Source organism: Scleropages formosus, chromosome 17 (genome assembly GCF_900964775.1).
Source record: "Scleropages formosus chromosome 17, fSclFor1.1, whole genome shotgun sequence".
In the NCBI taxonomy this organism is placed as follows: Eukaryota; Metazoa; Chordata; class Actinopteri; order Osteoglossiformes; family Osteoglossidae; genus Scleropages; species Scleropages formosus.
Window position 1 is genome coordinate 11246303 of NC_041822.1, and position 24261 is coordinate 11270563.

A 24261-nucleotide genomic window follows, 5' to 3' on the forward strand; every position below is an offset into this window, starting at 1 on the left:
CTCCCGGCCAAAGACACCACGCTGCCATAAATCTCCCTTCTTTCTTTAGAGACAATGGCTGGGGCAGCAAAAAGCAAAAACGTCCTCTGTCTATAACAGCAGCACCAGAGAAATTATGGTTTTCTCAAAGAAATGTTGCCCTTAAAAGGGACAGCGGGTCGTGTAGTGGTTAGATTTGCTGCCTTTGGACCCCAAGGTCATAGGTTTGATTCCCCCCTCCAGCTGTTGTATCCTTGAGCAAGGTCCTTACCCTGAAATGTTCCAGTAAAATTACCCAGATGTATAAAGGGACAGATAAGTGTAAGTTGCTTTGGAGAAAAGTGTTAGATAAATAGAATTGCACCTATGTATAAAATCATCCTTCTTCCATGCAGGTTTCAAATCAGGCTGTGGTTATGTGACAGCCACCAAAGCCATAGTCCTTCATAAATAACGTCCCTCCGCACCAGAGGCTCAGCTCTCTCCCGACGGGAGCGCTCACCGATTCCAGCTGCTTCCAGCAGTTCTCGATGTGCTGCTGTGCCTTGCGTCCGTCGTGGAAATGCTGAGGGGGGGGGAGAAAATGAAAAGCCGTTAAAAATGAACCTGAACCGCCATAACCCTTATTAAAGTGATTAAAACGAACCTTGATTGCGGAATATTTAAAGGTCCGGAGAGAGAGGGGGAGGAAGCAGGTTCACAGGAGTGCAGCAGCGAACTCAATGGCAGCACACACGCCATTCACCAAATAACACATTTGGTTAACCAGATACCACTTTCCACTACTAGCGCTCACTTGAGTGTGATAGCAAATATGTTGTGGTCTCATGAAAGCTGTCAACAGGATCAGATGGGAGAGGTAAAGAGGCCCGTGGGCTGCTGGTTTGCACTCGGCTGCCCTGCTAGAAGTGCGTAACTGGGGCAGAGAGCGAAGACGACACTGGGGGACACCAGCAGGCGACGGGAAGGCGGCGATGAACAGGGGACAGCTGGTAGCGTAGTGCTTACAGCTACTGCCTTTGGATCCGAAGGTTGCAGGGCTGATCCCCACCTCCGGCTGTAGTGCCCTTGTGCAAGGTACTTACCCTAAATTGCTCCAGTAAAATTACCCAGCTGTATAAATGGGTAAATAATTGTAAATACCTCAACATTGCAAGGCGCTTTGGAGAAAAGTATCAGCTAAATGTAAATGTGCAGAAGGAGAGGGAAGGCAGAGATTTTGCAACTGTTACTATGGAAGACTCTGAGGTGTTTGGGCTGCACATCTGATTGCGACTCATTCCGCGCAGGGTTCGCGTGTTCTTCCCGCGTTTCTTCTGGGTTTCCTTCCACAGCGAGTGTGTGCTACACTGCTCTGTTGTCAGAACAGGCACAGCGATACTTGCATGCAGTGTATCTAGAAGTGTAAGTCACCTTGGACAAAGAAATCAGGTAAGTTGCACTGCACTGTCTACAACCACTTGTCGCAAGTGGGGTCGCGCCGAGCCAGAGCCTACTCGGCAACACAGGGTGCAAGGCCAAAGGTGGGGGGAGACGCCCTGGATGGGACGCCAGTCCGCCACAGGTCACCCCAAGCAGGGCTCAAACCCCAGACCTGCCACACAGCGGGCACAGGCCGAACCCACCACACTGCCGTGCCCTTCCTAAATCAGGTAAATTCTACATAAGAACGATCTTGTAAGTGCACGGTAGATGTTTATGTTTAATAATTTTTTTTATCAGAAATTCTTGAACAATGGGTAAACCTTTATAGAGCTACTCGTGTGATGCGTCCTGGTTCGTATGGTGGAATGTAACAAATTAACTGTACTCTAGAATCGCGTGTCCGCATCCAAATCTCTCCTTCCGTTGATGTAATGCACTCTTTGTATTTTTCCGCTGAGACATGCATCGCTTTGGAGAAAAGTGTCTGTTGAAATGCAAATGGAAAAGTAATAAGGAATATGAGCTTTAGTCCAGAGCGGAGGATGCATGTGGTATTCAGGGTTAGGGTTAGGGTTAGGCCCACTAGGTCATGATCTGTGTAGGAAGGAGTGCTGCTCAGATCCCACTGGCGACTGGGTAAACACGAGCACTGCACCAAAGGGCAAAGCACTGCAGGACTTATGGGACGGCATTTAGTACAACATAGTAGTTCCCTCGAAGCCCAATGAACAGTACCGCTATATTGCTGGAGCACATTTTTAAATAATAATAAAAAAAAATAAAAAAATCAGGCTGTTTAGACAAGCACTGCAGGCAAACAAAGAGTACAGTTCGGGAGGAAATGCGGCAATAAAAACAGAAGACGTGACGCAACTTTCAATGGCCTCCATTTGTGTCTTAGGAACTGCCTGTGGTGCCCTGTACAAACACTGATGCCGGGTCAAAGGGCCAACTCTCCCAGAGACCACTGCCGGCAAACAGTCAAGGTCTGGATTTTAACTGCCGGTCGTGACGGTCAAACCCACACGGCAGCACTGGGAGGGACGACTCCATTAGTCATGTCGCTAAGGCTGCGATGATTAAAGTGGCTCATAAAAGCGTTCGCATGAAACCGCCTTTTTAGAAATCGTTCATCACGTGTAAAATACGAAGCGGCATGCGGAGGACAATCGCATTTAGAGGCGATCGAAATCGCAAGCGCGATTATCCGTCAAAGATCGAGGGATCGAACCGTCCCTCGAAATCCTCTAGATGAGAAGGCCGGGGGGGGGGGGTGGGGGGACTTCCTTGGCTCAGAAGCATGTTTCACTGCATGCTGTTAATTTAATCACCAAACACCCACAGGTCAATAAGAATATAATTGCCTACTGCGCATGATAAGGGCCAAATAAATATTTGACTGAATTCATATCAGGTTAATCCACCGCGCTCCGAAGTGCCATCGGCCGAGGGATCTCGGAGAGCGGCAAGCGTACAGGAGAAGGAGAGAAGCACACGTGGAAAGCAGAGCGTAAATCAGTACTGTTCAAAAGGAGGTACCTGGGAAAACATGTCGCTCAGAGAATGACAGGAAGTGACACTGACCACACAGCAATGACCAAGGTTAAATGCATGCCGTGCGCACGTGATGGAAAACACCCCGAAAAAGAGAAATAGTTATTATAGCACAAAAACATGATCCAGCGCTGCAACAATGCATTTATGGAGGCAGCGGGTAGTGCGGCGGCGAGAGCTGTGGCCTCGAACGCCCGGCACCTGGGTTTGACGCCTTGCTTCTGTCGTAGAACCCTTGAGCGAGGTAGTTGCTCTGAGCTACTGCAGTAAAAAATGAACCGTCTGCATAAATGGTTAAAAGCATATGGCTTAGTTTAGAAACTAACAAGGTGCTTATTGCGAAGAAAGGTGTTAGCCAAATTAATTACTATTAGTATTATTGTTATTATTACTTTCTCAGAGACATCGAAAGGGTCTACGCTACACTGCGCGGCATCAACGGGGCTGTGGTGAGAATACCGACGCTGCACCAGATACGAGCCATGAGGTACTCGGAGTCTGGATTCTGAACGGCCGACATCCACTTGGCCCCAATCCCATACATCGGATTTAATTATCTAGAACAATTCGATGCAGCGACGCTCCCTTAGGATCACCCGACACCGAGCGCCGTCGTTCAGGGTGGGGCTCTATCAGCGGAACAGCGGACCGGAGTCCCGGGGCTCCTCGGCAATCCTGCAGCACTTGCGGAGAGCCACGGGCATGAGGAGGCGGTGGTGGCGGCCAGCGTGCCCTCAGGGAGGAGGGGCGCCTCGAGGAAGCCTGCGCTTTCCACACAGGCACAGGTAAAGCCCTGTGAGCGTAAGCAGATTTCTCCAGGGTGTAAGGGTGCTGCGCTGTGCATTTTCGCGTAAGCCGGGCCTCTGCGTCCGTAGCCGAATTAGTGCAACAAAGAGGCTCCTTAGTCGAATCACGTGATTTAAGCGCGCGAAGCGAACGCAAGCCCCCGCGGAGACACATTTACGGCGACCTCGCTCTGCACGCTCCGCTTCCAGTTCCGCTTCAGGCACGCATGCGCGGAGGGGACTCGAGTGCTCCAGCACTTCCCAAAGAGAGCCTCTGACATCTAGTCACAGCCTGCCTAAGCTCAACATTTACATATAAGAGTTAGGCATTAATGGGAAGTCGAATTAAAAAGTAAAGCTGTTCAACTTAATGGGGGGGAGGGGGGTGCGGTGGCGCAGTGGGTTGGACCGGGTCCTGCTCTCCAGTGGGTCTGGGGTTCAAGTCCCACTTGGGGTGCCTTGCGATGGACTGGCGTCCCGTCCTGGGTGTGCCCCCTCCCCCTCCGGCCTTACGCCCTGTGTTGCCGGGTAGGCTCCGGTTCCCCGCGACCCCGTATGGGACAAGCGGTTCAGAGAATTTGTGTGTGTGTGTGTTCAACTTAATCATATTGCAGACCCACCTACACTGAGCTGACACTGAACTCTGAATGCTGAGTTTCTTACTGTCGCCGCAGTACTTTGCACTTTAACACCCTCCCGCATGGATGGATCTAAAACAAGAGTTGAACCACGTAGCGCTCGAATACGAACAAAAGTGCAGCTTGCTAAAACATTACTCTTCAGTACTGTCGAGCGATCTGTAGCACCACTGCTCACGCCGGGAAAAAGGCGAAATGCATTCTGTCATTGTCATCTGGGTCCAGCGTGCCACGAACTGGAGGTACGAGGCTAGAAAAAAGAGTTTCACACGGGTTAAGACAATGCAGTCAAATCACCGAGGTCGTCGCCTCCCCGTCATCTAACTGCTGGAAAATATATTTTTCTTTGCACAGGTCAAGCACGCTGAGCTTAACTGATTTCGCAGGGAGCGAACACATCCTTACTGCCAAGTGTTCAGAGGCACGGACAGTACTGGGCCCTTTATCTTGGCCGGATCACATACCCCGCTCTTGTGCGCAGCCCATATTAGGAGCTGATCAAAAGGGCGAATTTGGGAGATAGCCTCAGGAGCTTTTCTCACACGGCCCCGCAGCCAAACATTCCGGCAGAGTTAATGAGGATAACGCCGGAGGCCTCATCGACACATGTAGGCTAAGCGTTATTTACAAATCATAAATAAACCATACACGGAGAGAGCTTTCCAGAGCTTCCATAGGAAAATTAATACCCTTCATCATCATTTTTTCTGCATGCACAGCCATCAGTGTTAGCCTGACAAACAAAACACTGAATAATGTAAATATGGAATGATTCTAATGAAAAATAATTGAATATCACATACCCTAGTACGGAGCACATTTTTTTAAACATGTGCTATTAATGATCAATATGCGCAAAATTGACGACGATTCTACAGCGTCGTCGGGAGCCGGTGGCCGAAGGGGCGGCCTGTGGCCTGTGCCGAAGCAGAAAGACGCACAAAAGGCCTCTATACCCATGTCACTCACGCATGAGTGTGTGTGTGCATGCGCATCAAGAGAGAAGGAGTGAATGGGGGGGGGGGGGGGGGGGTCACATGTCACACCTCCGAATAAAGAACTGTACAAAATACAGCAACATCATTTATTCAAGCCCAGCTTTCATAAAAGGGCCTTTAAGAGAAGCCTGGATGCTAACTTCTCTGTGCTCTACCCCCCCCTTTACCCCCCGCCCCCACATTCCACCCCTCCCACGGCCATCCCTGAATTATTAAACAACAGCAGTCTGTGTCTGTGCTTGACATGCAGTGGCCTTTTCAAGATGCACACCCTGGCAGAGCGTGATCCCATTATGAAGAACAAATGCTACAATAAGGTAGCCATCAAACAGTTGTAGTGGCAGCCTGGCCTTTATTCTGGGTCTAAATCACATGTCCACGTGGCTTGGAACTTCGGTGTCCTACATGTTTTAACTGTTGTGTAGCTCAGCAGCTTCTGTTAAACAATCAGTTATGGTGTAAACGGCCAACTGTTGTCATCCACAATAAAATTCAAAGTTGAAAGTATGAATAACTGCAACAATTCCCCGCTAGCCCAGGCTCCTAAAAGCCACTGCATTTCAGTTCATTCACGAGCCCAGGGAGAGGCATTCAATTATACAGCTATTGATTTAGGAGGGCATTCTTATACACACACACACACACACACACACACACACACACACACACACACACACACACACACACACACACACACACACACACACACAGTCCGAACTGCTCGTCCCATACAGGGTCATGGGGAGCTGGAGCCTAACCTAGCAACTCAGGGCTTAAGGGGGAAGGGAGGCACCCAGGACAGGACACCCACCCACTGCAAGGCACCCCACATGGGACTTGAACCCCAGACCCACCAGAAAGTAGGACCCGGTCCAACCCACTACGCCACCGCACCTTCCCGAGGGTGTTCTTGCAAGGAACAATTCCATTAAGCCTGAGTGAGAAGCAGAAGCGGAACGTCCTAAGGGGAGCCAAAGGCCAAGCCGAAAAACCGGACGCCACCAGAAGGCGAGACCGCCCCATCTCCGGCTTCGCACCGCACGAATATGGCCTTTCTCACGTTTGCTCAAGAGGTGCCTATGTTGTCCTCGGTTGCGGCCGCAGCCTGGCCAGCAACAGTTCACACGGCAAGCACCTGCCCGCATCTCTGCCTTCCGAAACACCAACAGCGTGATGCTCAGGGACCACAGAGACAGGGCTCCTGGGAACAGGGCCAAGTCAACACGGCAAGTACAGGGATGCGGGCCAGCAGGCACCTAAAGAGGGGAGAACAGTGTACGCGCTGTGTGTCCCTCTCCAGACAAACACAGAGCCCCCTTCACCCCCCGAGCTCCTCTAGGACAACCTCGTGCCTCCCCAGCTGTTATCTAATGACATCACCCCTGAGCACTGCGTGTCCTATATATGCACAAACACTGCGGTGAAGAGCAGCGTTAAGCCGACACGCAAAGTGCAGTGAGCAGCATCAGGGCAAAAATCAGGGGCAGGCTGTACTATATTTCCCATATGTTTCACGGCACAATAAACACGAGGAGAGAGTCGAGCTGGGCCGGAGGTAGGAATCCCCACAGTAACGCCGCGGTTTAGCCTGCGGAAACAGCCCGGGCCTTCTGTGCGCTCGGTGAGTCTTACACAGCTGCTAATGGCAGCACAGCGGGACTGTTTCAACAGAATGCTGGACGGCGCCGACGAAGCGATGTGCTCTAGTTTTGAGAAATAACTGAGAAGTAATGAGGTGAGGTGTCAGAGAGGCGAACGTTGAAAGGGTTCCTTCAGCTGTGCCTGAGAAGAAGAGCACCTGAGCGCCCCTGCAGTGCCGTCCAAAGAGACGCCCTCAAAGAGAGCTTCTCCCGCAATCCCGCAGAGACGTGTTCCGCAACGCGGTCCCGCTTCACGTCTCGCACGAAACTTGCTGCGGCTCACCTTCTGTCTTTTTCATTTTCAAAACTTTTAAATTAATTAAGAAAAAAAAAAATAAATCAGTGCAGCAGGTAGCGCAGTGATTAGAGCTGCCACTTTCCAGGTTCGAATCACACCTCCTGCCGTACTAACCTTCAACTAGGTATTTTGATAGTCGCAGATTCATACAGTAAAAATTTCCCATCTGCATAAAAGGGTAAACCATTTTAATTAGCTTAACAACGTACACTTCTTTGCAGGAAACCATTTACTTAACAATATCCCAGTCTTTCCCAATATCCCTAAAATTTGCACCGAACAAGGTTTCAAGTGGCCACAACTTTCTTCAATATCAAGCTGCACTCAAGGTTAAGATATAATTTATTTGGTAAGAACGTGTCTAAAACTGAATATAGACATTACAGTTGGCAAAATCCTCCAGCAACCGTAACGCAAACCATCTGGCCAATATCAAGATAATGAATAAACACGAATAATGAAAATGCTACAACTTCAGCTTAATAACTGTTAAAGGAAACCTAAACTGAGACTTGAACGGTAAAAAAATCACAACGGCAATAGTAACGAAACACAGAGAACAATAAGGAACGGAGACGGTTTATAACAGTTTTCACACTGCTTCACCACGTGCTACTGGATGCTTTTTGCCATGGAGAAGTGCCCCACGAGGTGACGGTACGGTCTAGCTGCGTCTGCCTATTACTTCCAGCCACCAGCTCAAGATAGAGGCTTTTTACTCCTATTGCCCGCATTCCAGGGGAAGTGGGGGTATCCTCCTATTGGTCTGTTCGACTGACCTGGATAGAAAACCCAATTTCATCTGGGGATTATATGGAAACAGTAGCTCCAGCGCTTTCAGCAGGAGCATTTTAAACCCCATATCGGCAGTAGGACACAGCCCAGTTCTGACGACAATTCACATACGTTTACTACATTTATTCCGCGATGGGGCAGATGGTAGTATAGCGGTTAGGCCGTCACCTTGCAATCTAAAAGGTCCCTGATCTGAATTCCACTCCTGCCGCAGTCGTCATGCTATTCCCCCGGCGCGGTTGCGTCGGACCCAAGTGCGGGGACCCAGGAAGCTTGGTCAAGGGGCGGTTCAGTAGACATAGTCGGGGGCAGGCAAACGGTCACCGATGTACAAACGGAATCCAAAAGGGGCAAATCCAAGAACCGTAATCCAAGAAACAGGCGAGTGATCAGGCAAATCGGCGAGCTGGAGACGAGGAGCAGGACGAGGAGCGAGGATCGAGGAGCAAGACTAGGAGCGCGAGCGATCAATAAGGCCGAACAAGGTTCCGCGCCGTGCCGTGCTCCGCATTCCCTTCTTATACCTGTGTTTAACGAGTCGTGGCAAGTGTTCCCCGTTGCGCCGCCGTGGGGGGCGTGACAGCAGTACCCTTGATCAAAATTAACTGATGCAGAAATACAGCAGGAATACGCAGTTGTAAAAATGGGTAAATAAAACACCCGAATATAAAAACTGATCGTATTAAGTCACCTTGGAAAACCACATCATTTGTAACAATTAAAAACGTATTATTTAATATTCCCGTCCGTTGAATATGTACAACGGTACATTTCCGATACATTTCACTGCGGAGGCCGAGCAGCTTGTGCCACAACCGGGCTTCAAAGTGTCAGATAAATTGCGAAGCAGACAAAACAAATTAGCTGTTAACCGTTACAGTATCGGAAAGCAAATTTACAAAGCCAACTTTTTTCGAAATACACAAAATTACTCGCACGTTTCTCATTCCCCAAGTCGGAAAATGTGAGACATGGCCGGAGCAAGGAAAAGCCTCAAGAAAAATTCTACAGAAGCAGCGACTTACCGACTTCCGCTCGGCTTTGAGCTCCTGGACAAAACGTGTGAGCTCGCAGATGATTTGCGAAGTCAAGTTTTCCGCGATGACTTCATGCTGACCAGCATAGTCATTCAACTCGTTCAGGGTTGACAGGAAGGCCCGGCATGACGTGTACCTGTCAGGAGCAGTCGCATTACCAAAGAAATTACTCGATAAATGTCCTCCCGCCCCACCATTTGTTAATAATCAACTTTCAGTTACTACTTTCTCATCTGGAGAAGCAGCGAGCAGAGGATGGCTTGAGATCCGGCCAGATCCGGAACAAACCACCACTGTCCAAACAATTCCAATTAGTTACACACACATACACATTCAGAGTTACAGATTTACCGAAGTGAATGGAGTCATGAGTTATCAAGAGTACCTGCTGGGCTTCACGGTCACGTTTGGACAGAAGACACAAAGCAATCACCAAGAGCACGAGAAAAAGAGGATTGAATAACACTAAACTGTTCGACTCACAATCCCAGAGACCCAACACTACAAGCTATTCATTCCAGCCTGGCGATGAACCACCCGTTTGAACCTGCGGTCTTAACTGAACCCATTCCAGCACCTTTCTGAGCTCCTAGTCCTGCAAGGGCAGCTGGGAAACATGCTGGGATCAGCGGTCCAGGCCACGAGAAGAATAGATCTGCAGTAACATTGTCCTTCAAGCAGGTTTAAAAAAAAATGCTTGAAAGAAACGGCAGATTTCAGAAGAATATCGAAACGGTAAACTACGAAACGCTGTATTTCTCGTTAGCGAATTGTACCAATGTGCCACCACGTGCACTGTAATACAGCACAGGTTCCTCTGTATTTAAGGCTGCCAAACTGCATTCTTTTATTTACTTTATCCCCTTTTCGTTGTTTTCGCTGGAAACCACAAATCTGCCGAATGGCCACTCGGCCACCGGAGCTTTGCACAAAGAGGATCAGGCCTTTTCCCTTAATTATGTGACCATATTCAACCCCATTTGCCAACAGTTTTAGAAAATAATACTTTTTTTTTTGGCAGGAACTCACTTGTACTCTTCATCCTCCTTGGAGTTTTTCTTGGGCTGATATTTCTTTGAGAGGTTCCTGTGCAAAAAAGAAAAAAAAGGAAAAAAAAAAAGAAGACCCAGTCAGTAATCGAAACTAAACGGCAGTTCTGTAAAGAGGAAAAGGGCGTAAAATTGGGAGAAGGAAATCACATGTTTATTTGTTTGCCAGTTGTCCTGGGTTGCACAGCCACGAAGGGCTGAGTACACCAAATCACCGCCGCTTTTGCCAGATTGACCACAGCGTGCGAGGACTGGACTAGTGGCCTGTAATCAGCTGTGTGCACCAGAGTGATGGGTAGGAAAGGGAAAAACACGCCATGGAAACCCTGCATTTTTACCCCACGACCAGAGCGAAGAAGAGGTACGAAACCGTGACATCCGATTTCCTTTATCAGGACCACGTCACTCCTGAACGAGCAGTGCCGTTTGAAGGACACCAACGGAAGGGCTGCCTGCGACGGTACAGGAAAAAAAAACCCCATTCATTTGTCACTCCCCGGAGATCCGTCTTCGTAAATGAAGTGAGCGGCAACTGGCAAAACGTTATTATCTATTTGTGCAGATTAAATCCCTTTAATTAGAAATCATCGCATTACTGACGAAGCGAAGGCGGGAGCAAAAAAGTGTCTCCGCGCTGTTCTCTACGGCATCGCAGCGTAAGATCCACGGAGAGACTGCCCGTTGCAGCCCCATGCAGCCATGCTGGTCCTTCTAATTGGATCTCGGTTCATTCGGGCAAGGTGTCCACTTCACGTAGCAGCGAGGTGCTGCGTTCGCTAAATCCGCATCGCAGGATGAGCACCGCAGGGATACCTGCTTCATTTTATTTTAAGAAATCCCTCTCGCTAAAGGATTCAGGCAAGTCCATAGAACTCAACAGGCAGGTGTGAACCAGTGTGCTGTGCAAAAAAATTCAATTATAAGACATAAAATGATGTAGCAGAGGACACCTGCAGTGCGGTTACCCTGGAGACATGATGCTGTTGTCACCCCCCTCGCTATACTGTAAACGTGTTTTTTTCCCCTTGCGTTTCGACCAGTCACAGGCTCATCTGACAGTGCGTAACTTCATGCTGGCCAATTAAAGCTCACCTGGCAACAGACATCAACAAATCAGCCTATGAAGTGTGTCGCTCACCCCGGGCTCTCGAACCGTAGACTTGACCGAACACCTCCGATTAGCCATAGCGAGAAAAAGCAAAGGCAAACTCTACCAACCGTGGATTTACAGTACAAATTATGAGCTAAACTGACACAGCACTCACATAGGAGTGGCTATATCTATATATAGTCGCAACATTATTTTCTATGCTAGCTGTATCCATTGTACCTATGAATGAAAAGGGAGACTCTCGTGCCGAAAAACAACAAAAAAGCAAAACCAAATAAAGCTTGGAGGTTTGTAATATGGACCAAAAAAAAAAAAAAAAAAAGGCAGGAATATATAAAAAGTAATTCTCCCTCATCATATACATTTGCTTTAATTATCTCACTCATTAAGAAAACAGATCAAAGTCACAGTAACCAACATTAATAAAGCATACGGCACAAAAAAAAAAAAAAAGAGACCCTGGCGGACTTTTCGTTTTCCAGTACGGTAAATATCCCGATGTAGGGCTCGACGCTGGCTATGCCCCCGGAGTCTCGGCGGTTGCTGGGCAGATTGCTCTCCTGCTGTTGCTGTCTGCTTATGGGAGGATATCACAGCTGGGTTTAGCCAGTATTTAACCAATAAGGCCCAGCGATGACTGGAATTAGCTAAGATTACTGGGTTCGGCTCGGTTAAGTGACCGTATTGAATGCCGACTGCGCCACGAGGCAGTCTGTGGTGGTCCGCAAGAAAACGCAATCCAAAGAGCAGAGGAGCTTACGATAAGAACGCGAGGTTAGCGGGGATTACTGCGAAAATCAGGCATCTCGATTTTCCAAAAACACTAACGCATCTCAGTCAAAGTTAACAGCGGTGAAAATATAGTAGGCACAGAAAAAAAATGTTTGTGTCGCTCAGGAAGAAATGGGAGAGTTTCTTTTCTTCACAGTCCACCATCCCTCGTTTTATTTAAAATTAATGAGCGATATTAACTGTGCAATAAATTAACAACGGGGGTGCGGTGGCACCGTGGGTTGGACCGGGTCCTGCTCTCCGGTGGGTCCGGGGTTCGAGTCCCGCTTGCGGTGCCTTGCGACGGACTGGCGTCCCGTCCTGTGTGCCCCCCCCCCCAAAGCCTTTTGCCCTGTGTTGCTGGGTTAGGCTCTGGCTCCCTGCAACCCCGTATGGGACAAGCGGTTCAGAAAATGTGTGTATATTAACAACTGTCCATGACACATGGTGAGGCAATGGCAAGAAGGACATGAAACAGTGTTACAGCTGTGCACAAGTAACACAGTGTCGGCAGTAAACTGCAGGTTATTACAGCTTAGTAAAGACCGTAGAAGTAAAAGACATCGGAGATGCATACGATTTTACAAAAAAACAAGTATTCCTTATTGTATAAGTACAGCAAAACAATTTCCGATATTCTAAACACTTTTTAGTACAGATTTATAGTTTTCCTTCTTCCGGCATCAAGGGAGCACAGCAGGCGATAAAACTAAATACATTTACACCTAAATTTGCATGTTTTTTTAGCATAAAGCAATACAATGACGCAAACAACCTTTGTCACGGAGAAGGAAACAAACTTCTGGAGCTCCGTGTGGTTTCAGGATCGCTGGAGACTCGCCGCAAGAGGATTGCCGCCATAATCGGGGCTGAGTGATTACGGAGTCTGCTGTTCATTGCTGGGGGAGTGACAGACAGACTAGAGGGTGAACACCACCCCCCGCACCCTTCTCCGCCACAGGGGGCCGGTCTGCCAGGAACCAGCACGGTCTGCACGGTCTGCTCCCCGCAGTGGGGAGGGCCCTGACACCGAGGGTGGAAGGGTAAAATGTGGGTCAGCGCTGTCTAGAACTCCGGAGTCTCGTTGCCATGGCAATACATCCTCCTACCGCCAGCCTCACTTCCTGTGGCATCAGGACGGGTTCGCTCGCCGAAAGCGCACCTGAGCCGACTCAGCTCTCGAGCGCTGTCTCTGAACACAGAGAGAAATACGCTGAAGTTTCAGCTCTCGGCTCATAACGCCAGCCCACGTCGGATTTAAAGCTCTCATAAATAGGTCAGAACGCAACCCAGGAATCTGGGCCTCGTTCCGCGTTTTGTCTGCGGCTTTGTTTTCGAACTGCCTAGCGCTTCGCATATCCAGGCCGCCTGCCTGCGGAGCGGCAGGACATCGGACTCGGCCGCACGGTGGGTCTCCGGGCTGGTAAGATGCATTTAGAAGGGGAAAAGAAACAGACACGCGCACTATAACAAACAGGATATACATAAAGCGCTAAGCGCACAAATGAGCGGAAAGTTCAAAAGCTCACATATGCGGCGCAAGCGTAAATGCACGGCGTGCCGCTCTACGGTCTGTGCCAAAACGAGGTGTCAAAGCGTCGACCCAAAAGACTATCCTGGTTCCATCTCTGCGTTCGTAAGTGTCGTGCCGCACAAAGGCCTCGGGCTTCTTACCTGATCTGCTTAGCATAACTGATTTCGATCTCAGACCTCTCCTTGACAAATTTCGTGTAGCGCTCCACAAACTCGATGCCCCACTGAGTGTGCTTTTCCAGGTTGTCAAACTGATCCTGTAAGAGAGCGAGAAGAACAGAGAAAGGTGTGTGAATGGGAAGCAGGGGCCCAGAGTACCTTCAGCTAATGGCAGCAAACCATGGGAATCCCAACGTGACATCCAGGACGCCCGGGACCGTCCACTGCGGTCTTGGGTCGGTACTGGCGACATACGACAGCAAAGTCCAGAGCAAGGGGTCACACTGGGTAAATGCAGGGGTGATGACAGACACGTTTAAAATATTAATTTTCCAAACGCGCAAACACTCCGGAAGCGAACCTCTACAAGCAGTCATCGTGACGCTGATCAGCATGTAAACATGAATTTGTAAGAAGAGGCAATAGAAAGAGCACTGTTTTTTTCAGTCAAAAATGACACATTTTGTCCCCGGAAAAGCTATGAAAGGATTCCAAGCAATGAAGCTGTCCAATTGTCACTTTTAAACTGTATTTTTTTTTGATAGCATAGAGACTAATATGCGATCCACTACAATAAAGACGCTGTAGGAAAAGAGAACGCGTAATGGATTTAAAGGTTTTTAATTAGAACAATTTGTCTCACACCCGACACCTTCCTCCGAATTACTACAGTACAATAGTAGAAAGAAAGGGGGATGCGATGGGGCAGTGGGCTTGGCCAGGTCCCACTCTCTGGTGGGTCTGGAGTTCAAGTTCCGCTTGGGGTGCCTTGCGGTGGACTGGTGTCCCGCCCTGGGTGTGCCCTCGCCCCCTCCAGCCTTGTGCCCTGTGTTGCCGGGTTCGGCTCCGGTTCGTCGGGACAAGCGGTTTCTGACGTTGTGTGTGTGAGTTGCGGTAAGAAGGCAGAGGCAGAGGCAGCCGGCAGTGCGAAACACTGTCGTCTTGCAATGCGAAGGTCCCTCTTTCAAATCCCACAGCTGCTGTGGTGCCCCTGAACAGATACTGTAACAATACCATTTCATAAATGGTTAATCGCAGTAAAGTTGACTTCCTAACATTGTACATCTCTTTGGACAAAGGTGTCAGCTAAATAATGGTTAATATTGATAAGAACAATAATAATATGTAATAATTCCTTCCCAGCTCTACATGGCTCACTATTCAGATATTGCATATTTCTTCAGCGGTATTTATTCCCAGAACAAAGAAATGAAAGTGAGCTTTCAGAGTTCACTTAAGTTCACAGAGTGAGGGCTCACACTAATAGCATTCATACTACTGTCTCAGCATTTCACCCTGGACAAAAAGAACAGTGATACGTACACTGCACGGGACAAATTGCACTTCTGAAAGGAAAATATCAAATTATTTAATATTGTTATAACTGTATCCAAGGGCTGCCAAGGTTGTTTTTATCCTTTGCACTGCACTGTCATTTTCAGTAGTCCAAGTCTTAATGCTTTTTTCTTTTTTACATTTCCTACTAGTGTAACCATGCCACCCGGATAAACGGAGGAAGATGGATGGATGGATGGATAACCATGCCATTTTCTTTGGGTTAACATTAGCAAAAAGAAAGAAGGAAAAAAAAAAAAAAAAACAAACAAAAACTAGATTCTCTACAGCGACTATTTACGTTCCTGACACAGAAAGGACAGTCGGGTGCAGTGATTTGTTCTTGAAGGAGTTTGTAAGTCCATGTGAGGCCAAGAGCCAGAGAATGACACCGAACGATGACGATTCATCGCGAGACACAATTTCATAAGGGCGCTCCAAGCTCGTAGAAAACGAGCGCTACTGGAGCTTTGTTTGCGACGCCGGTGCACAGTGAATAGCTATTCACAGCCAAGCGAACAAAAAGCGCTTTCAGAAACATCCACAGTGCTTCATGTCACCGGTCAGTCAACTGGCCCAGTGTTAACAAGCTTTTAGCTGATATTTATCATTGGTTTTTATTCTTACAAGTTTGCACAAACAGCACATGTTCCACTAGAGGGGAGGCCAAGGCCTCTTCCACCATGTAATCCCAAAGTAATCGGGGCAGCTGGTAGCGTAGTGGTTCGAGCTGCTGCCTTTGGACCCAAAGGTCGGAGGTTTGATCTCTGGCTGTAGAACCCTTGAGCAAGGTACTTACCCTAAATTGCTCCAGTAACATTACCTAACTGTATAAATGGGTAAATAATTGTAAGCTTGTAGTAACTATAACCTTAACATTGTAAATTGCTTTGGAGAGGAGTGTCAGCTGAATGAATGAATGAATAAAATTGTGTTTTCAGATACTTTTTAATCGTACGAGTAGTAGCCAATCAGAGCGCCCATTACTTTGATTAAAACTAACTGTGTGCCAGCAGTTCAGGAAGGACGCCAGCGGTCAGTAGCAGAACGATATGCTGTCTTGTTATCCCGGTACAAGCTCCGCCAGCGCTGCTGTCACATTATCGGCTCGGAGCCCATAAACCGGCGGCTCCTCACTACACCAAGTGTCCCGGCGGCTCCGGAGACTATTCAGTCACTGCAGAGATTGTTCTTTTATTTACCTGGCTGACATCTTTTTCCAAAGCAACTCACGATGTTAGGTTCGCGTACTAAGCTACTTATAATTTGCGACCCATTTGTACAGCTCGGGAATTTTTCCTACATCAATTCAGGGTGCATTCCTTGCTTAAAGATACTCCAGTAGGAGTGGGGATCGAAACTCGGATTCTTTGACGTGAACGCAAACGCTCAGGCCATTACACTACTTGATGAGCCAGCTTAAGGCTGGGTATATGGTAAACATGAAGATATTATTTAACGAGCCGGTCAAAATTTAAAACGGGTTATGCTCCGAATGGGTGAATCCTTTTGGTAATACCGTATCTGCCCTTCTCATTCACTCCTTCAGCTGTCCTGGAGCCACACCTTTCTAGCATTTAATGATTCAAAATATAACTTGGTTTTGCTTCCAAAACTTTGGCTCGCCCACTTGACCCCCCTATCAAAAAAAAAAAAATAAAAAATAAAAAAGCATCGTCCTTCTTGTCACACCACACACTGACTGACTGTAGGCAATCAGAGGTGATGGATGGTATACAGAGCACTGACACCATAATGGAACCTGAAAACAACGCCACGCGATGGGTGACCGTCTGCACCGGGAGCCATCATCATCCCACAGCAAGATTCAAAGTAATACGGAACACCACGCGTGCATCCGCTACGAATCACAGTCCAGTCAGCAGCAAAGCCAGAACACAAAAGAAATTACATTCGGGTCACATATCCCATCTATTGATCTTTACAGGCAGCAAAGAGAGCGCCGTTTCGAAAGAGCGGTGCGCGCTTCCCCAATAACGAGTCAAGTGCAGTAGTGCGGCAGGACTAGAGCCTCCCGCAACAAACACACCCTCTATTCCCACATGAGCGAGCCCATCAACACACATCCCTTCGATCAATCGCACCAAACCTTACTGCGTTCAGTTCATTAAGAGGCGCTCAATGCATGGCTCATTAGGGGCCTCATTAGTTCCAGCCCCCATTTCCCCGACCCTCCCTCGAAACGGCCCCTCCGCCCAACGCTGGCGTTTACCCTGTTTCCCGTCCGCAGCATGTTATCCTGCTTTTGTCCGACGCCGCTCCGGGATGGGGTGTGCGAAACGAGGCGTTGCTGGCCGAGAGGGGGGATGCGTGCACGAGCGAGGCGCTGCGCGTTCACCGGGCTGACTGGGAGGGAGCGCGTGTGCGTGAGAGAGTGGTGGGGGGTGTCCCACACTGCGTGCCAGCACATCACCATCGCGATAGCTGCGCCGCACGCCAGGCACGGGGGAGAGACGAGACTAGCATGCTGTGCCGGGATAAGGCTGTTTATCACCCAGAATCCTCCTTGCAGATTTCGGCCATCTCTTCCCAGTGCTTTTACCGATGCTCTAGCCGCCCTTCTGGCTCCCTTAGCAACAAGCGAGCGGGACCCTGCCTATCCTCTTCATGCCATAAGGGAGCCGGCCGAAGACAGTCGGGGCCATTTAGGGGACCAAGACCTCGTGTCCCGGTGAGGCCAGCGCAAATGTCTATTTATGAAGGTGGCACAGCCACCAAGTGAACCTGCCTATGATTTGTTCTACTGGGAAGTAATTTCGAGTTTTGAGCAAATGGGTTATTGTTTCACCGTACAAATTAACTCGCGGTTCCTAGTCCCCTATTTATTTCATTGGTTCTGATTTTTACTGGAAGACATCTACATGCCTTCATGAAAACCTTTTAATATCACCACACGACACGTTTCGCTGTAGCACACACATTTTATGGAAGCCAGTGAGCATTAAGGGATGTGAAGCACTGCAAATTCTGCGAACAGCACAGCGAATTGCTCTGCAGCTCAGAAGAAGAAAGCGTTCCAGGTTGAATAGACAGGAGCGTGTAAAGTACAACACTAGCAAGGATCTGCGTAGACACATGGCCTCCCTTCACCGCCCGGCCTCCTCGGTCACTCGGCTCCCTTCGTCCGGCGGTCATGCTTTATCTCACTGATTATACGGTTACGGTCAGACACAACTCCTACTGTTCACTAAGCGCAGTGGGACAAACACGTTCGTTCTGCTTTAGCTTTCCTCCTCGCTTCGGTGGAACTGCGGTAATCAGCCCATAAAAAGATTAAAGCAGCGTTATAATGCAGCATTCTAGCAGATCCCATCTTTCTCGGGTGTCAGAGAAGGATGCCAAAGACTTTTACCGACCATTATGCGGGGGGGGGGGGTAACAAACAAACAAACAAACAAAAAAAAAAAAAACTACAATATTAACCGAGATACAGAGTAATCAATTAACATTCATTCATTCATTCTTAGCAACCACTTGTCCAGTGCAACGTCACAATGGTCCACAGCTTATCCTGGAAGAATAGAGAGTGAGGGAGAGTATACCCCAGGTATTAGTTTTTTTCCTAAATACTGAATACAATATATTTGTATCTGGATGCAACACACGATTTATGCAATTAGAAAAATATTGCCTGGCATGCTGCATTAAATGTGCGGCAGACCACTGACTTCCCACGTACCACACTTTGAGACCTACTCTAGGTTAGCAGGGTGTTCCAACTATTATTCATTTTTCCTTGATTTGTCATCTTGTCAGAATTTGACTAAAATGTTTAAAAAAAAAAAAAGGGCTGACAGTCTATATTTTACTATGACTAATCGCACTGGGGATTTCCAATGCAAAACATCCCTCCTGTGCCAAGCAGCAGCCCAGAGCTGCATGAACATTGTATGGATGGAGGTGGTTACATAACGCTGTGTCTCTCTTATTCCGTCTCATTTTATCTGTCTTATGTGGAAATATATAATCACGAAATTCAAGCTAATTTATTTATGGAGTTGGCATTGAATGTGAAATACCCTTTGAGTGTGGTAGGGGCTATGAGCTGTATTTTCATCATATTTCTACAAGCTCTCTCCCCCCGTTGAGATAGATGTTGACCTCAAAGCGAGCACTACCAGTTCATCTGGGACGTTGACCTGCCTTGTGACACAACATGAAGCTCCAGCAATAAAAGCTCTACTGCCGCTGTCGATGGATGACCACGTGCTGTATTGTATAATATGCTCGATTTCTCAGATATGGGCGCTTCTCGTTCCCAGAAGGGTATCCGTCAGGCTTCAAAACCAAAGCGAGCTCTCCTGAAGCTGACCGAGAACTGCAGAAGGAAACCCGGGTTCATGCAAGGCTGGAGTGACCCCAGCGAAGGCCACCGTGGGCCCCTGGGGCGTTCTGTAAGAATACGAGCGAGACACGGAGTGGGGTCCATAAGCACCATTTTACACGCTTCGATAAGTACTTACAAAGACGACACGTTTGAAATCAAAAGTAAAACCCTGCAAAAAGATTACTGAAATTAACACAGAGGGATTTTACAATGAAATCGCAAAATTTAAATATAACAAAAATGTAAACCTGACGGAATTAACAGTCATGTGGTGCTAAAATCTGAATGTGCTACAGTCTGAATGTGCTAAAATTAGAATACAAATTCCCCAGGAGGTTCATAGCAGCAGCACAGTTAAGGGGGTAGTTCTGGTTTTACAGTGCTTTTCCACTCTTCACTGTTGCTTTGCTACTGCAACATGTGACAACTGTGTAGTGAGCCAAAGTGCCTCAAAGCCCATCTTACGTCAGGAAAAACTAATGGCAAACATCACATGAAATACTTAAGAAAGGACTATTAAGTTCAGAGAAGTTCCCATGAAAATCAAGGCAAGAACAGAGACTGCATACATTTCATGATAAAATGTTACAGACCAGTGTTGGCTTTATATCTTTAATTGAAACCATGGAAACGCCCGCCTTTTCCTTTACGATCCATTCCAAAGCACCCATAGTATCCTGCGGTGACCCTACCCGGACGACTAACCAACACCAAAAAAAAAAAAAAAAAAATCAGGAAACGCTGGTGAGAACACATATTCTGTACCTCTTCAACAACCATGTTCTTCCCTCCGTTTCCTCCTCGCTGGTCCTTACCTATGCTCTGTGATCCAGGTTAGTGTTGAGTGGAACATGCCAAATCTCCACCCCCAAGCCAGACACCTTCTACTGCATGCTTCCCCTCACACCTCCCCATAAGGACTCACACACTCCTGTTTGACCCTCATCCACTTCTGGGGCAGAATGGGCTTTGGTAACTAGAAAATGTAATCCTGATTTATAGCATCTTATAATTGCCTATATACAGTATGTTCAAGTTCACTTGCTGGAAATAGGATTTTTTCTACAAGGTATTCGGTGAACAAGTTTCAGCAGGAAACACTGGACATGTCTCTTCAGCTTTTCTGCAGCAGTGATGACGTAGGACACTTGTGGGTTGCTTTGCTTTTACTCGCTTGTAAGCACTGCCCTAATGTGCTCACACTTTTGACCAGTAATGTGTATATATATTTTTTTACATCATTCATATAAACATTCTTTTTTGGGAGTGTCCAGATTTCCAAGCGACAAGCAGGTCACGACATCATCAGTGAAGGAATCTCAGGTCAGGCACTCAGCCCTCCATAGTTTTGTGGTTCTGTGTAGCCCAGGTGTTGGACTAGTTACAACAGGAGCTGTAAAGTGACAAAGCATTTTATTTTATTAAATACTAGACCAAGAGCAGTGAATGAGGCCCATGAGAAAAATTAAGTCAGCCTGTTGGGATGTCAGAGTTTAGAAGAACAGTGTAGCAGCAGCGAAGACCTTTAGAACAAGGCAAGGAAGAAAGAAGCGACTTGATCTGCGGTAAGAGAAAAACTACAACCCTGTGTCCACGTCAATACTGGTCTGTCGGTAACACTTTTCAAACCGTGGTTGCAGAAACAAGCACGATCCCATCGAACAAACATACTGGTGCCATAGGAATCCAGACTTCTGGGTGTTTCGCCACTGTACTCTTCCATTCGCAGTAAAATCCCGAGCTCCTTCTGAATGAAGCGAACACTGCCAAAGTCCCTCAGATGTGACACCGAGCAAACGAACAAACACTTGCTGACATGCTTTCTATCTTGAGCTGAAGACATCTAGCGGCACAGGTTTCCTCCATGCCTTAAAGCCTTCGTACTACACTGCTTGTCCGACCGCATCCGAATGCCCCGCGTTGTGCGTGTCACACTGCTGATTCTTCAGTTTGCATTGTATCGCACATTCGGTATTGCGACCCAGTGATTAATTCTTCACTTCTTTACTAAAGCAAACCCCTTTCAGTGACCTCTTTGTAAGCTGTGAAAGCAGACATTATCCGTAAGGCTTATCTGACAAAGTTATCTGTGACAAAATAAGTTTTACATAGATCAAATGACCATACGCAACACTGGTTTGGATGTGTGAAAAGGAAAATATGTTTACAGCTTCAAATAAAGGCCTCCTGTCTACTTATCCAGAAGCGTTCACAGAAACACGGTGCTTGAGGACACAACATGGCTTCAGGATTTTGGGAGGCAGGGTTTCAGAGGGCAGCTACTCTACTAGTCTGTTTTCAGGAAGAAGCTCATTGACAGACCGTAAGTCGCTTAACGTTAGGCCACATGTTCATCATCCTCTTACTGCCATGACAGACAGACCTGGAACACCAATGATTTCCTTCATTCCTGCTGAGTTACTCTTTTATACTTAAGGTCGCTCGAACACTTATCCATCACGTAGTTAGCCAGTTTCAAGCTTGACGTGAGTATAAAACTGGACGTTGAGGATTGCTGCACGCTTGTTCGAGCGAATCTCCAAACAAACTGTACAACTCAGCTAATGTTGAGTTTTTTTTCTCTTGTAATTGTTGAGTAAAACTGCATGCGCGAACGCTTGTCATAAAAATGCATTACGTTAATCAGGGCCAGCGGGTGGTGTAGTTTGAGCGATTGCCTGAAGGACACAGGTTCAAACCCCTGCTCCTGGTCCAACCCCTCGATCAGTTCACTTATCCCGACTGACTCCCTTAAAAGGTACCCAACTGTACTCATTGGTAAATCACTGTAAATAGCTTTGTATGCAAACCCCCCAGAAAAAAAGAAACAGGTTCCAGCTGAATCAAGCTTAATAAAACTATATTCAGCATAATTGGATTCCGCACAACAAAAACTTTTATATTTATGTCCCTGGCATATGAAGAACTTCCGACTTGCGAATAAAAACGAAGTGATGAGGTCTCAAGTCTCAAATTCAGATTTGTGCTGGAGAGCTTTGGGTCTCAAGTCCAGTTCCTCCTTATCGCCCGCTCAAGAAAAGCCCATTTCTTATTGCATGCCAGCACCTCGCTCGCATGAACAGCGGCAACAATTGAAAAGAGTATCTATCGGACGCTTGCAAAAAACGTCATTACCTCTACAACCAACTGAAGGACAAGCAAACTACTTATCTTGAAACTACAGCATATAGGCACAAGGATTGATGAAATAAATGTTTACATAAGTCTCTTAAAATATAATGTGTTGCAGGAAAATGTTAAATAGCTACCTTGACCTGCAGAACAGATGTATTAAAAGCAAAACAATATCAGATCTTCAGGAGTCATAGCAAAGTTGATCCCACTGGTTTGTTTGCGGGCACTTTGCAATGCAAACACGGCCGCAGGCAGAAACAGGAGATACAAGCCAAACAGGCACAAGTCTTTGCTGGGGGTTGGGGGTTGGGATTTTAGGTGTTATAAATAGAGACATCCAGCGGTCTGAAGTAGTGGCAGCGGGTCTGCTCGATTTACACAACCCCCTCAGCGCCCTGGCCCTCGGGTCACGGACGGGAGGCGAGCTGGGAGGAAATTGTAGACGTGCCATGCTATTCCAGGGTCCCATCAGTCTCCCTTCTTGACCCTTGCTTCCCTCTGGTCACACTCACCAGAAAACTCAGCTGTAGCTCAGTTACATTATTAATACATGGATTTACCATCAGACGGACTAGGAAAAAATCCGAGGCCTGATTTAAAGCCACCTGCTGCTTCAGCCGTCTGCTGCTGGATCACGAGACATGAATGTGCAGTTCTGGTGGTATGTATGTTGCTCCAACATGCCGCCGTGGTAACGGAAATGGCAAATTAACCATAACCGAAGAGACAGCAGGACAAAGCAAAGGAAAACAGAAAATTTTTTTAAAAATTAGCATAGTAATGGGCTGCAGAGATTAGTTTCCTGAACATGCTCGGCACCCATGGCAGCCAGCTGGAGGCGTCTCATTCCGCAGTCCATAATTCAGACTGACTGCCCCCGTCACTCCAGGAACACGTGCTCATGAGTTCAGGCTCCAAAGCTCCTCAGTGGCAGGGACTGCAAGGCTGGGTGAAGTATAATATCAAACCATCTCTTTCCAAAAATGAGGCAGAGTTTGAGCAAGGGTGAACTTCGAGGTGGATGATGGGTGGTGACAGGAAAGAGTCACATGGCACCTCTCCAAGCACGCAACACCTCGCCAGCCACTGCGGCGGCTGCTCTCTCAATACCTTGCAGGCTTAAATTGCCTTGTTGGCAGTTATCCTTGGAAACCATTTCGCAGGGGATGATCAATTAGGGACAGACGGGGGATGAAGACAGGCAATCTAGGGTAATTCCGAGAACGTTGAGGGCCGGACACCTCGACAAAAGCACAACACTTACCTCCCTTTTCTGCCCCGACTCTCAATACGTTCAGTACTATACCAGCTGACAGGCCATGCGATTTACCGTTCATGCTTCAATACTTTATTAATCCTTTGAGTAAAGCACATGATTATGTTCTCAGTATAAGACTCTGAAAATTATCACTTCATTTTAAATTGAGACCCATTTTAGTACAGTAGTTTTCCATACAGAGAATAAGCCTAGTGTTGAACTTAATTACACTATCAAAGGGGTTTCTCAGTTTAAAATGCAAGATTAAGTCTAAATTTAACCCATATCCCAAAAAAACCGACCCTTGGAATACACACCGCACGTGTAAAACATTTTTTCCGAACGGCCATTTTCATCCGAATTTTATTTATACCTCGTTAAGTTTAAGGTTAAAGAGATCTTTGATTTTACCT

The 24261-nt window shown here is 47.4% G+C and overlaps 1 protein-coding gene across 11 annotated transcripts in view; it reads right to left on the reverse strand.

The window, feature by feature from the left end:
* The window catches only part of fnbp1a (formin binding protein 1a), a 68738-nt gene that overhangs the window by 35348 nt on the left and 9129 nt on the right, over positions 1-24261 (reverse strand). For 10 of the 11 annotated variants that reach the window (XM_018759160.2, XM_018759157.2, XM_018759161.2 and 7 more), the window contains exons 2-5: positions 13755-13870; positions 10179-10235; positions 9138-9285; positions 482-544 (exon numbers count right to left, since the gene is read on the reverse strand). In XM_018759160.2, the coding sequence (XP_018614676.2) occupies positions 482-544; positions 9138-9285; positions 10179-10235; positions 13755-13870 (384 nt within the window). Of the gene's footprint in view, positions 1-481; positions 545-9137; positions 9286-10178; positions 10236-13754; positions 13871-17340; positions 17413-24261 lie in introns of those variants that run through there. The other variant, XM_018759159.2, reaches the window with a different exon arrangement.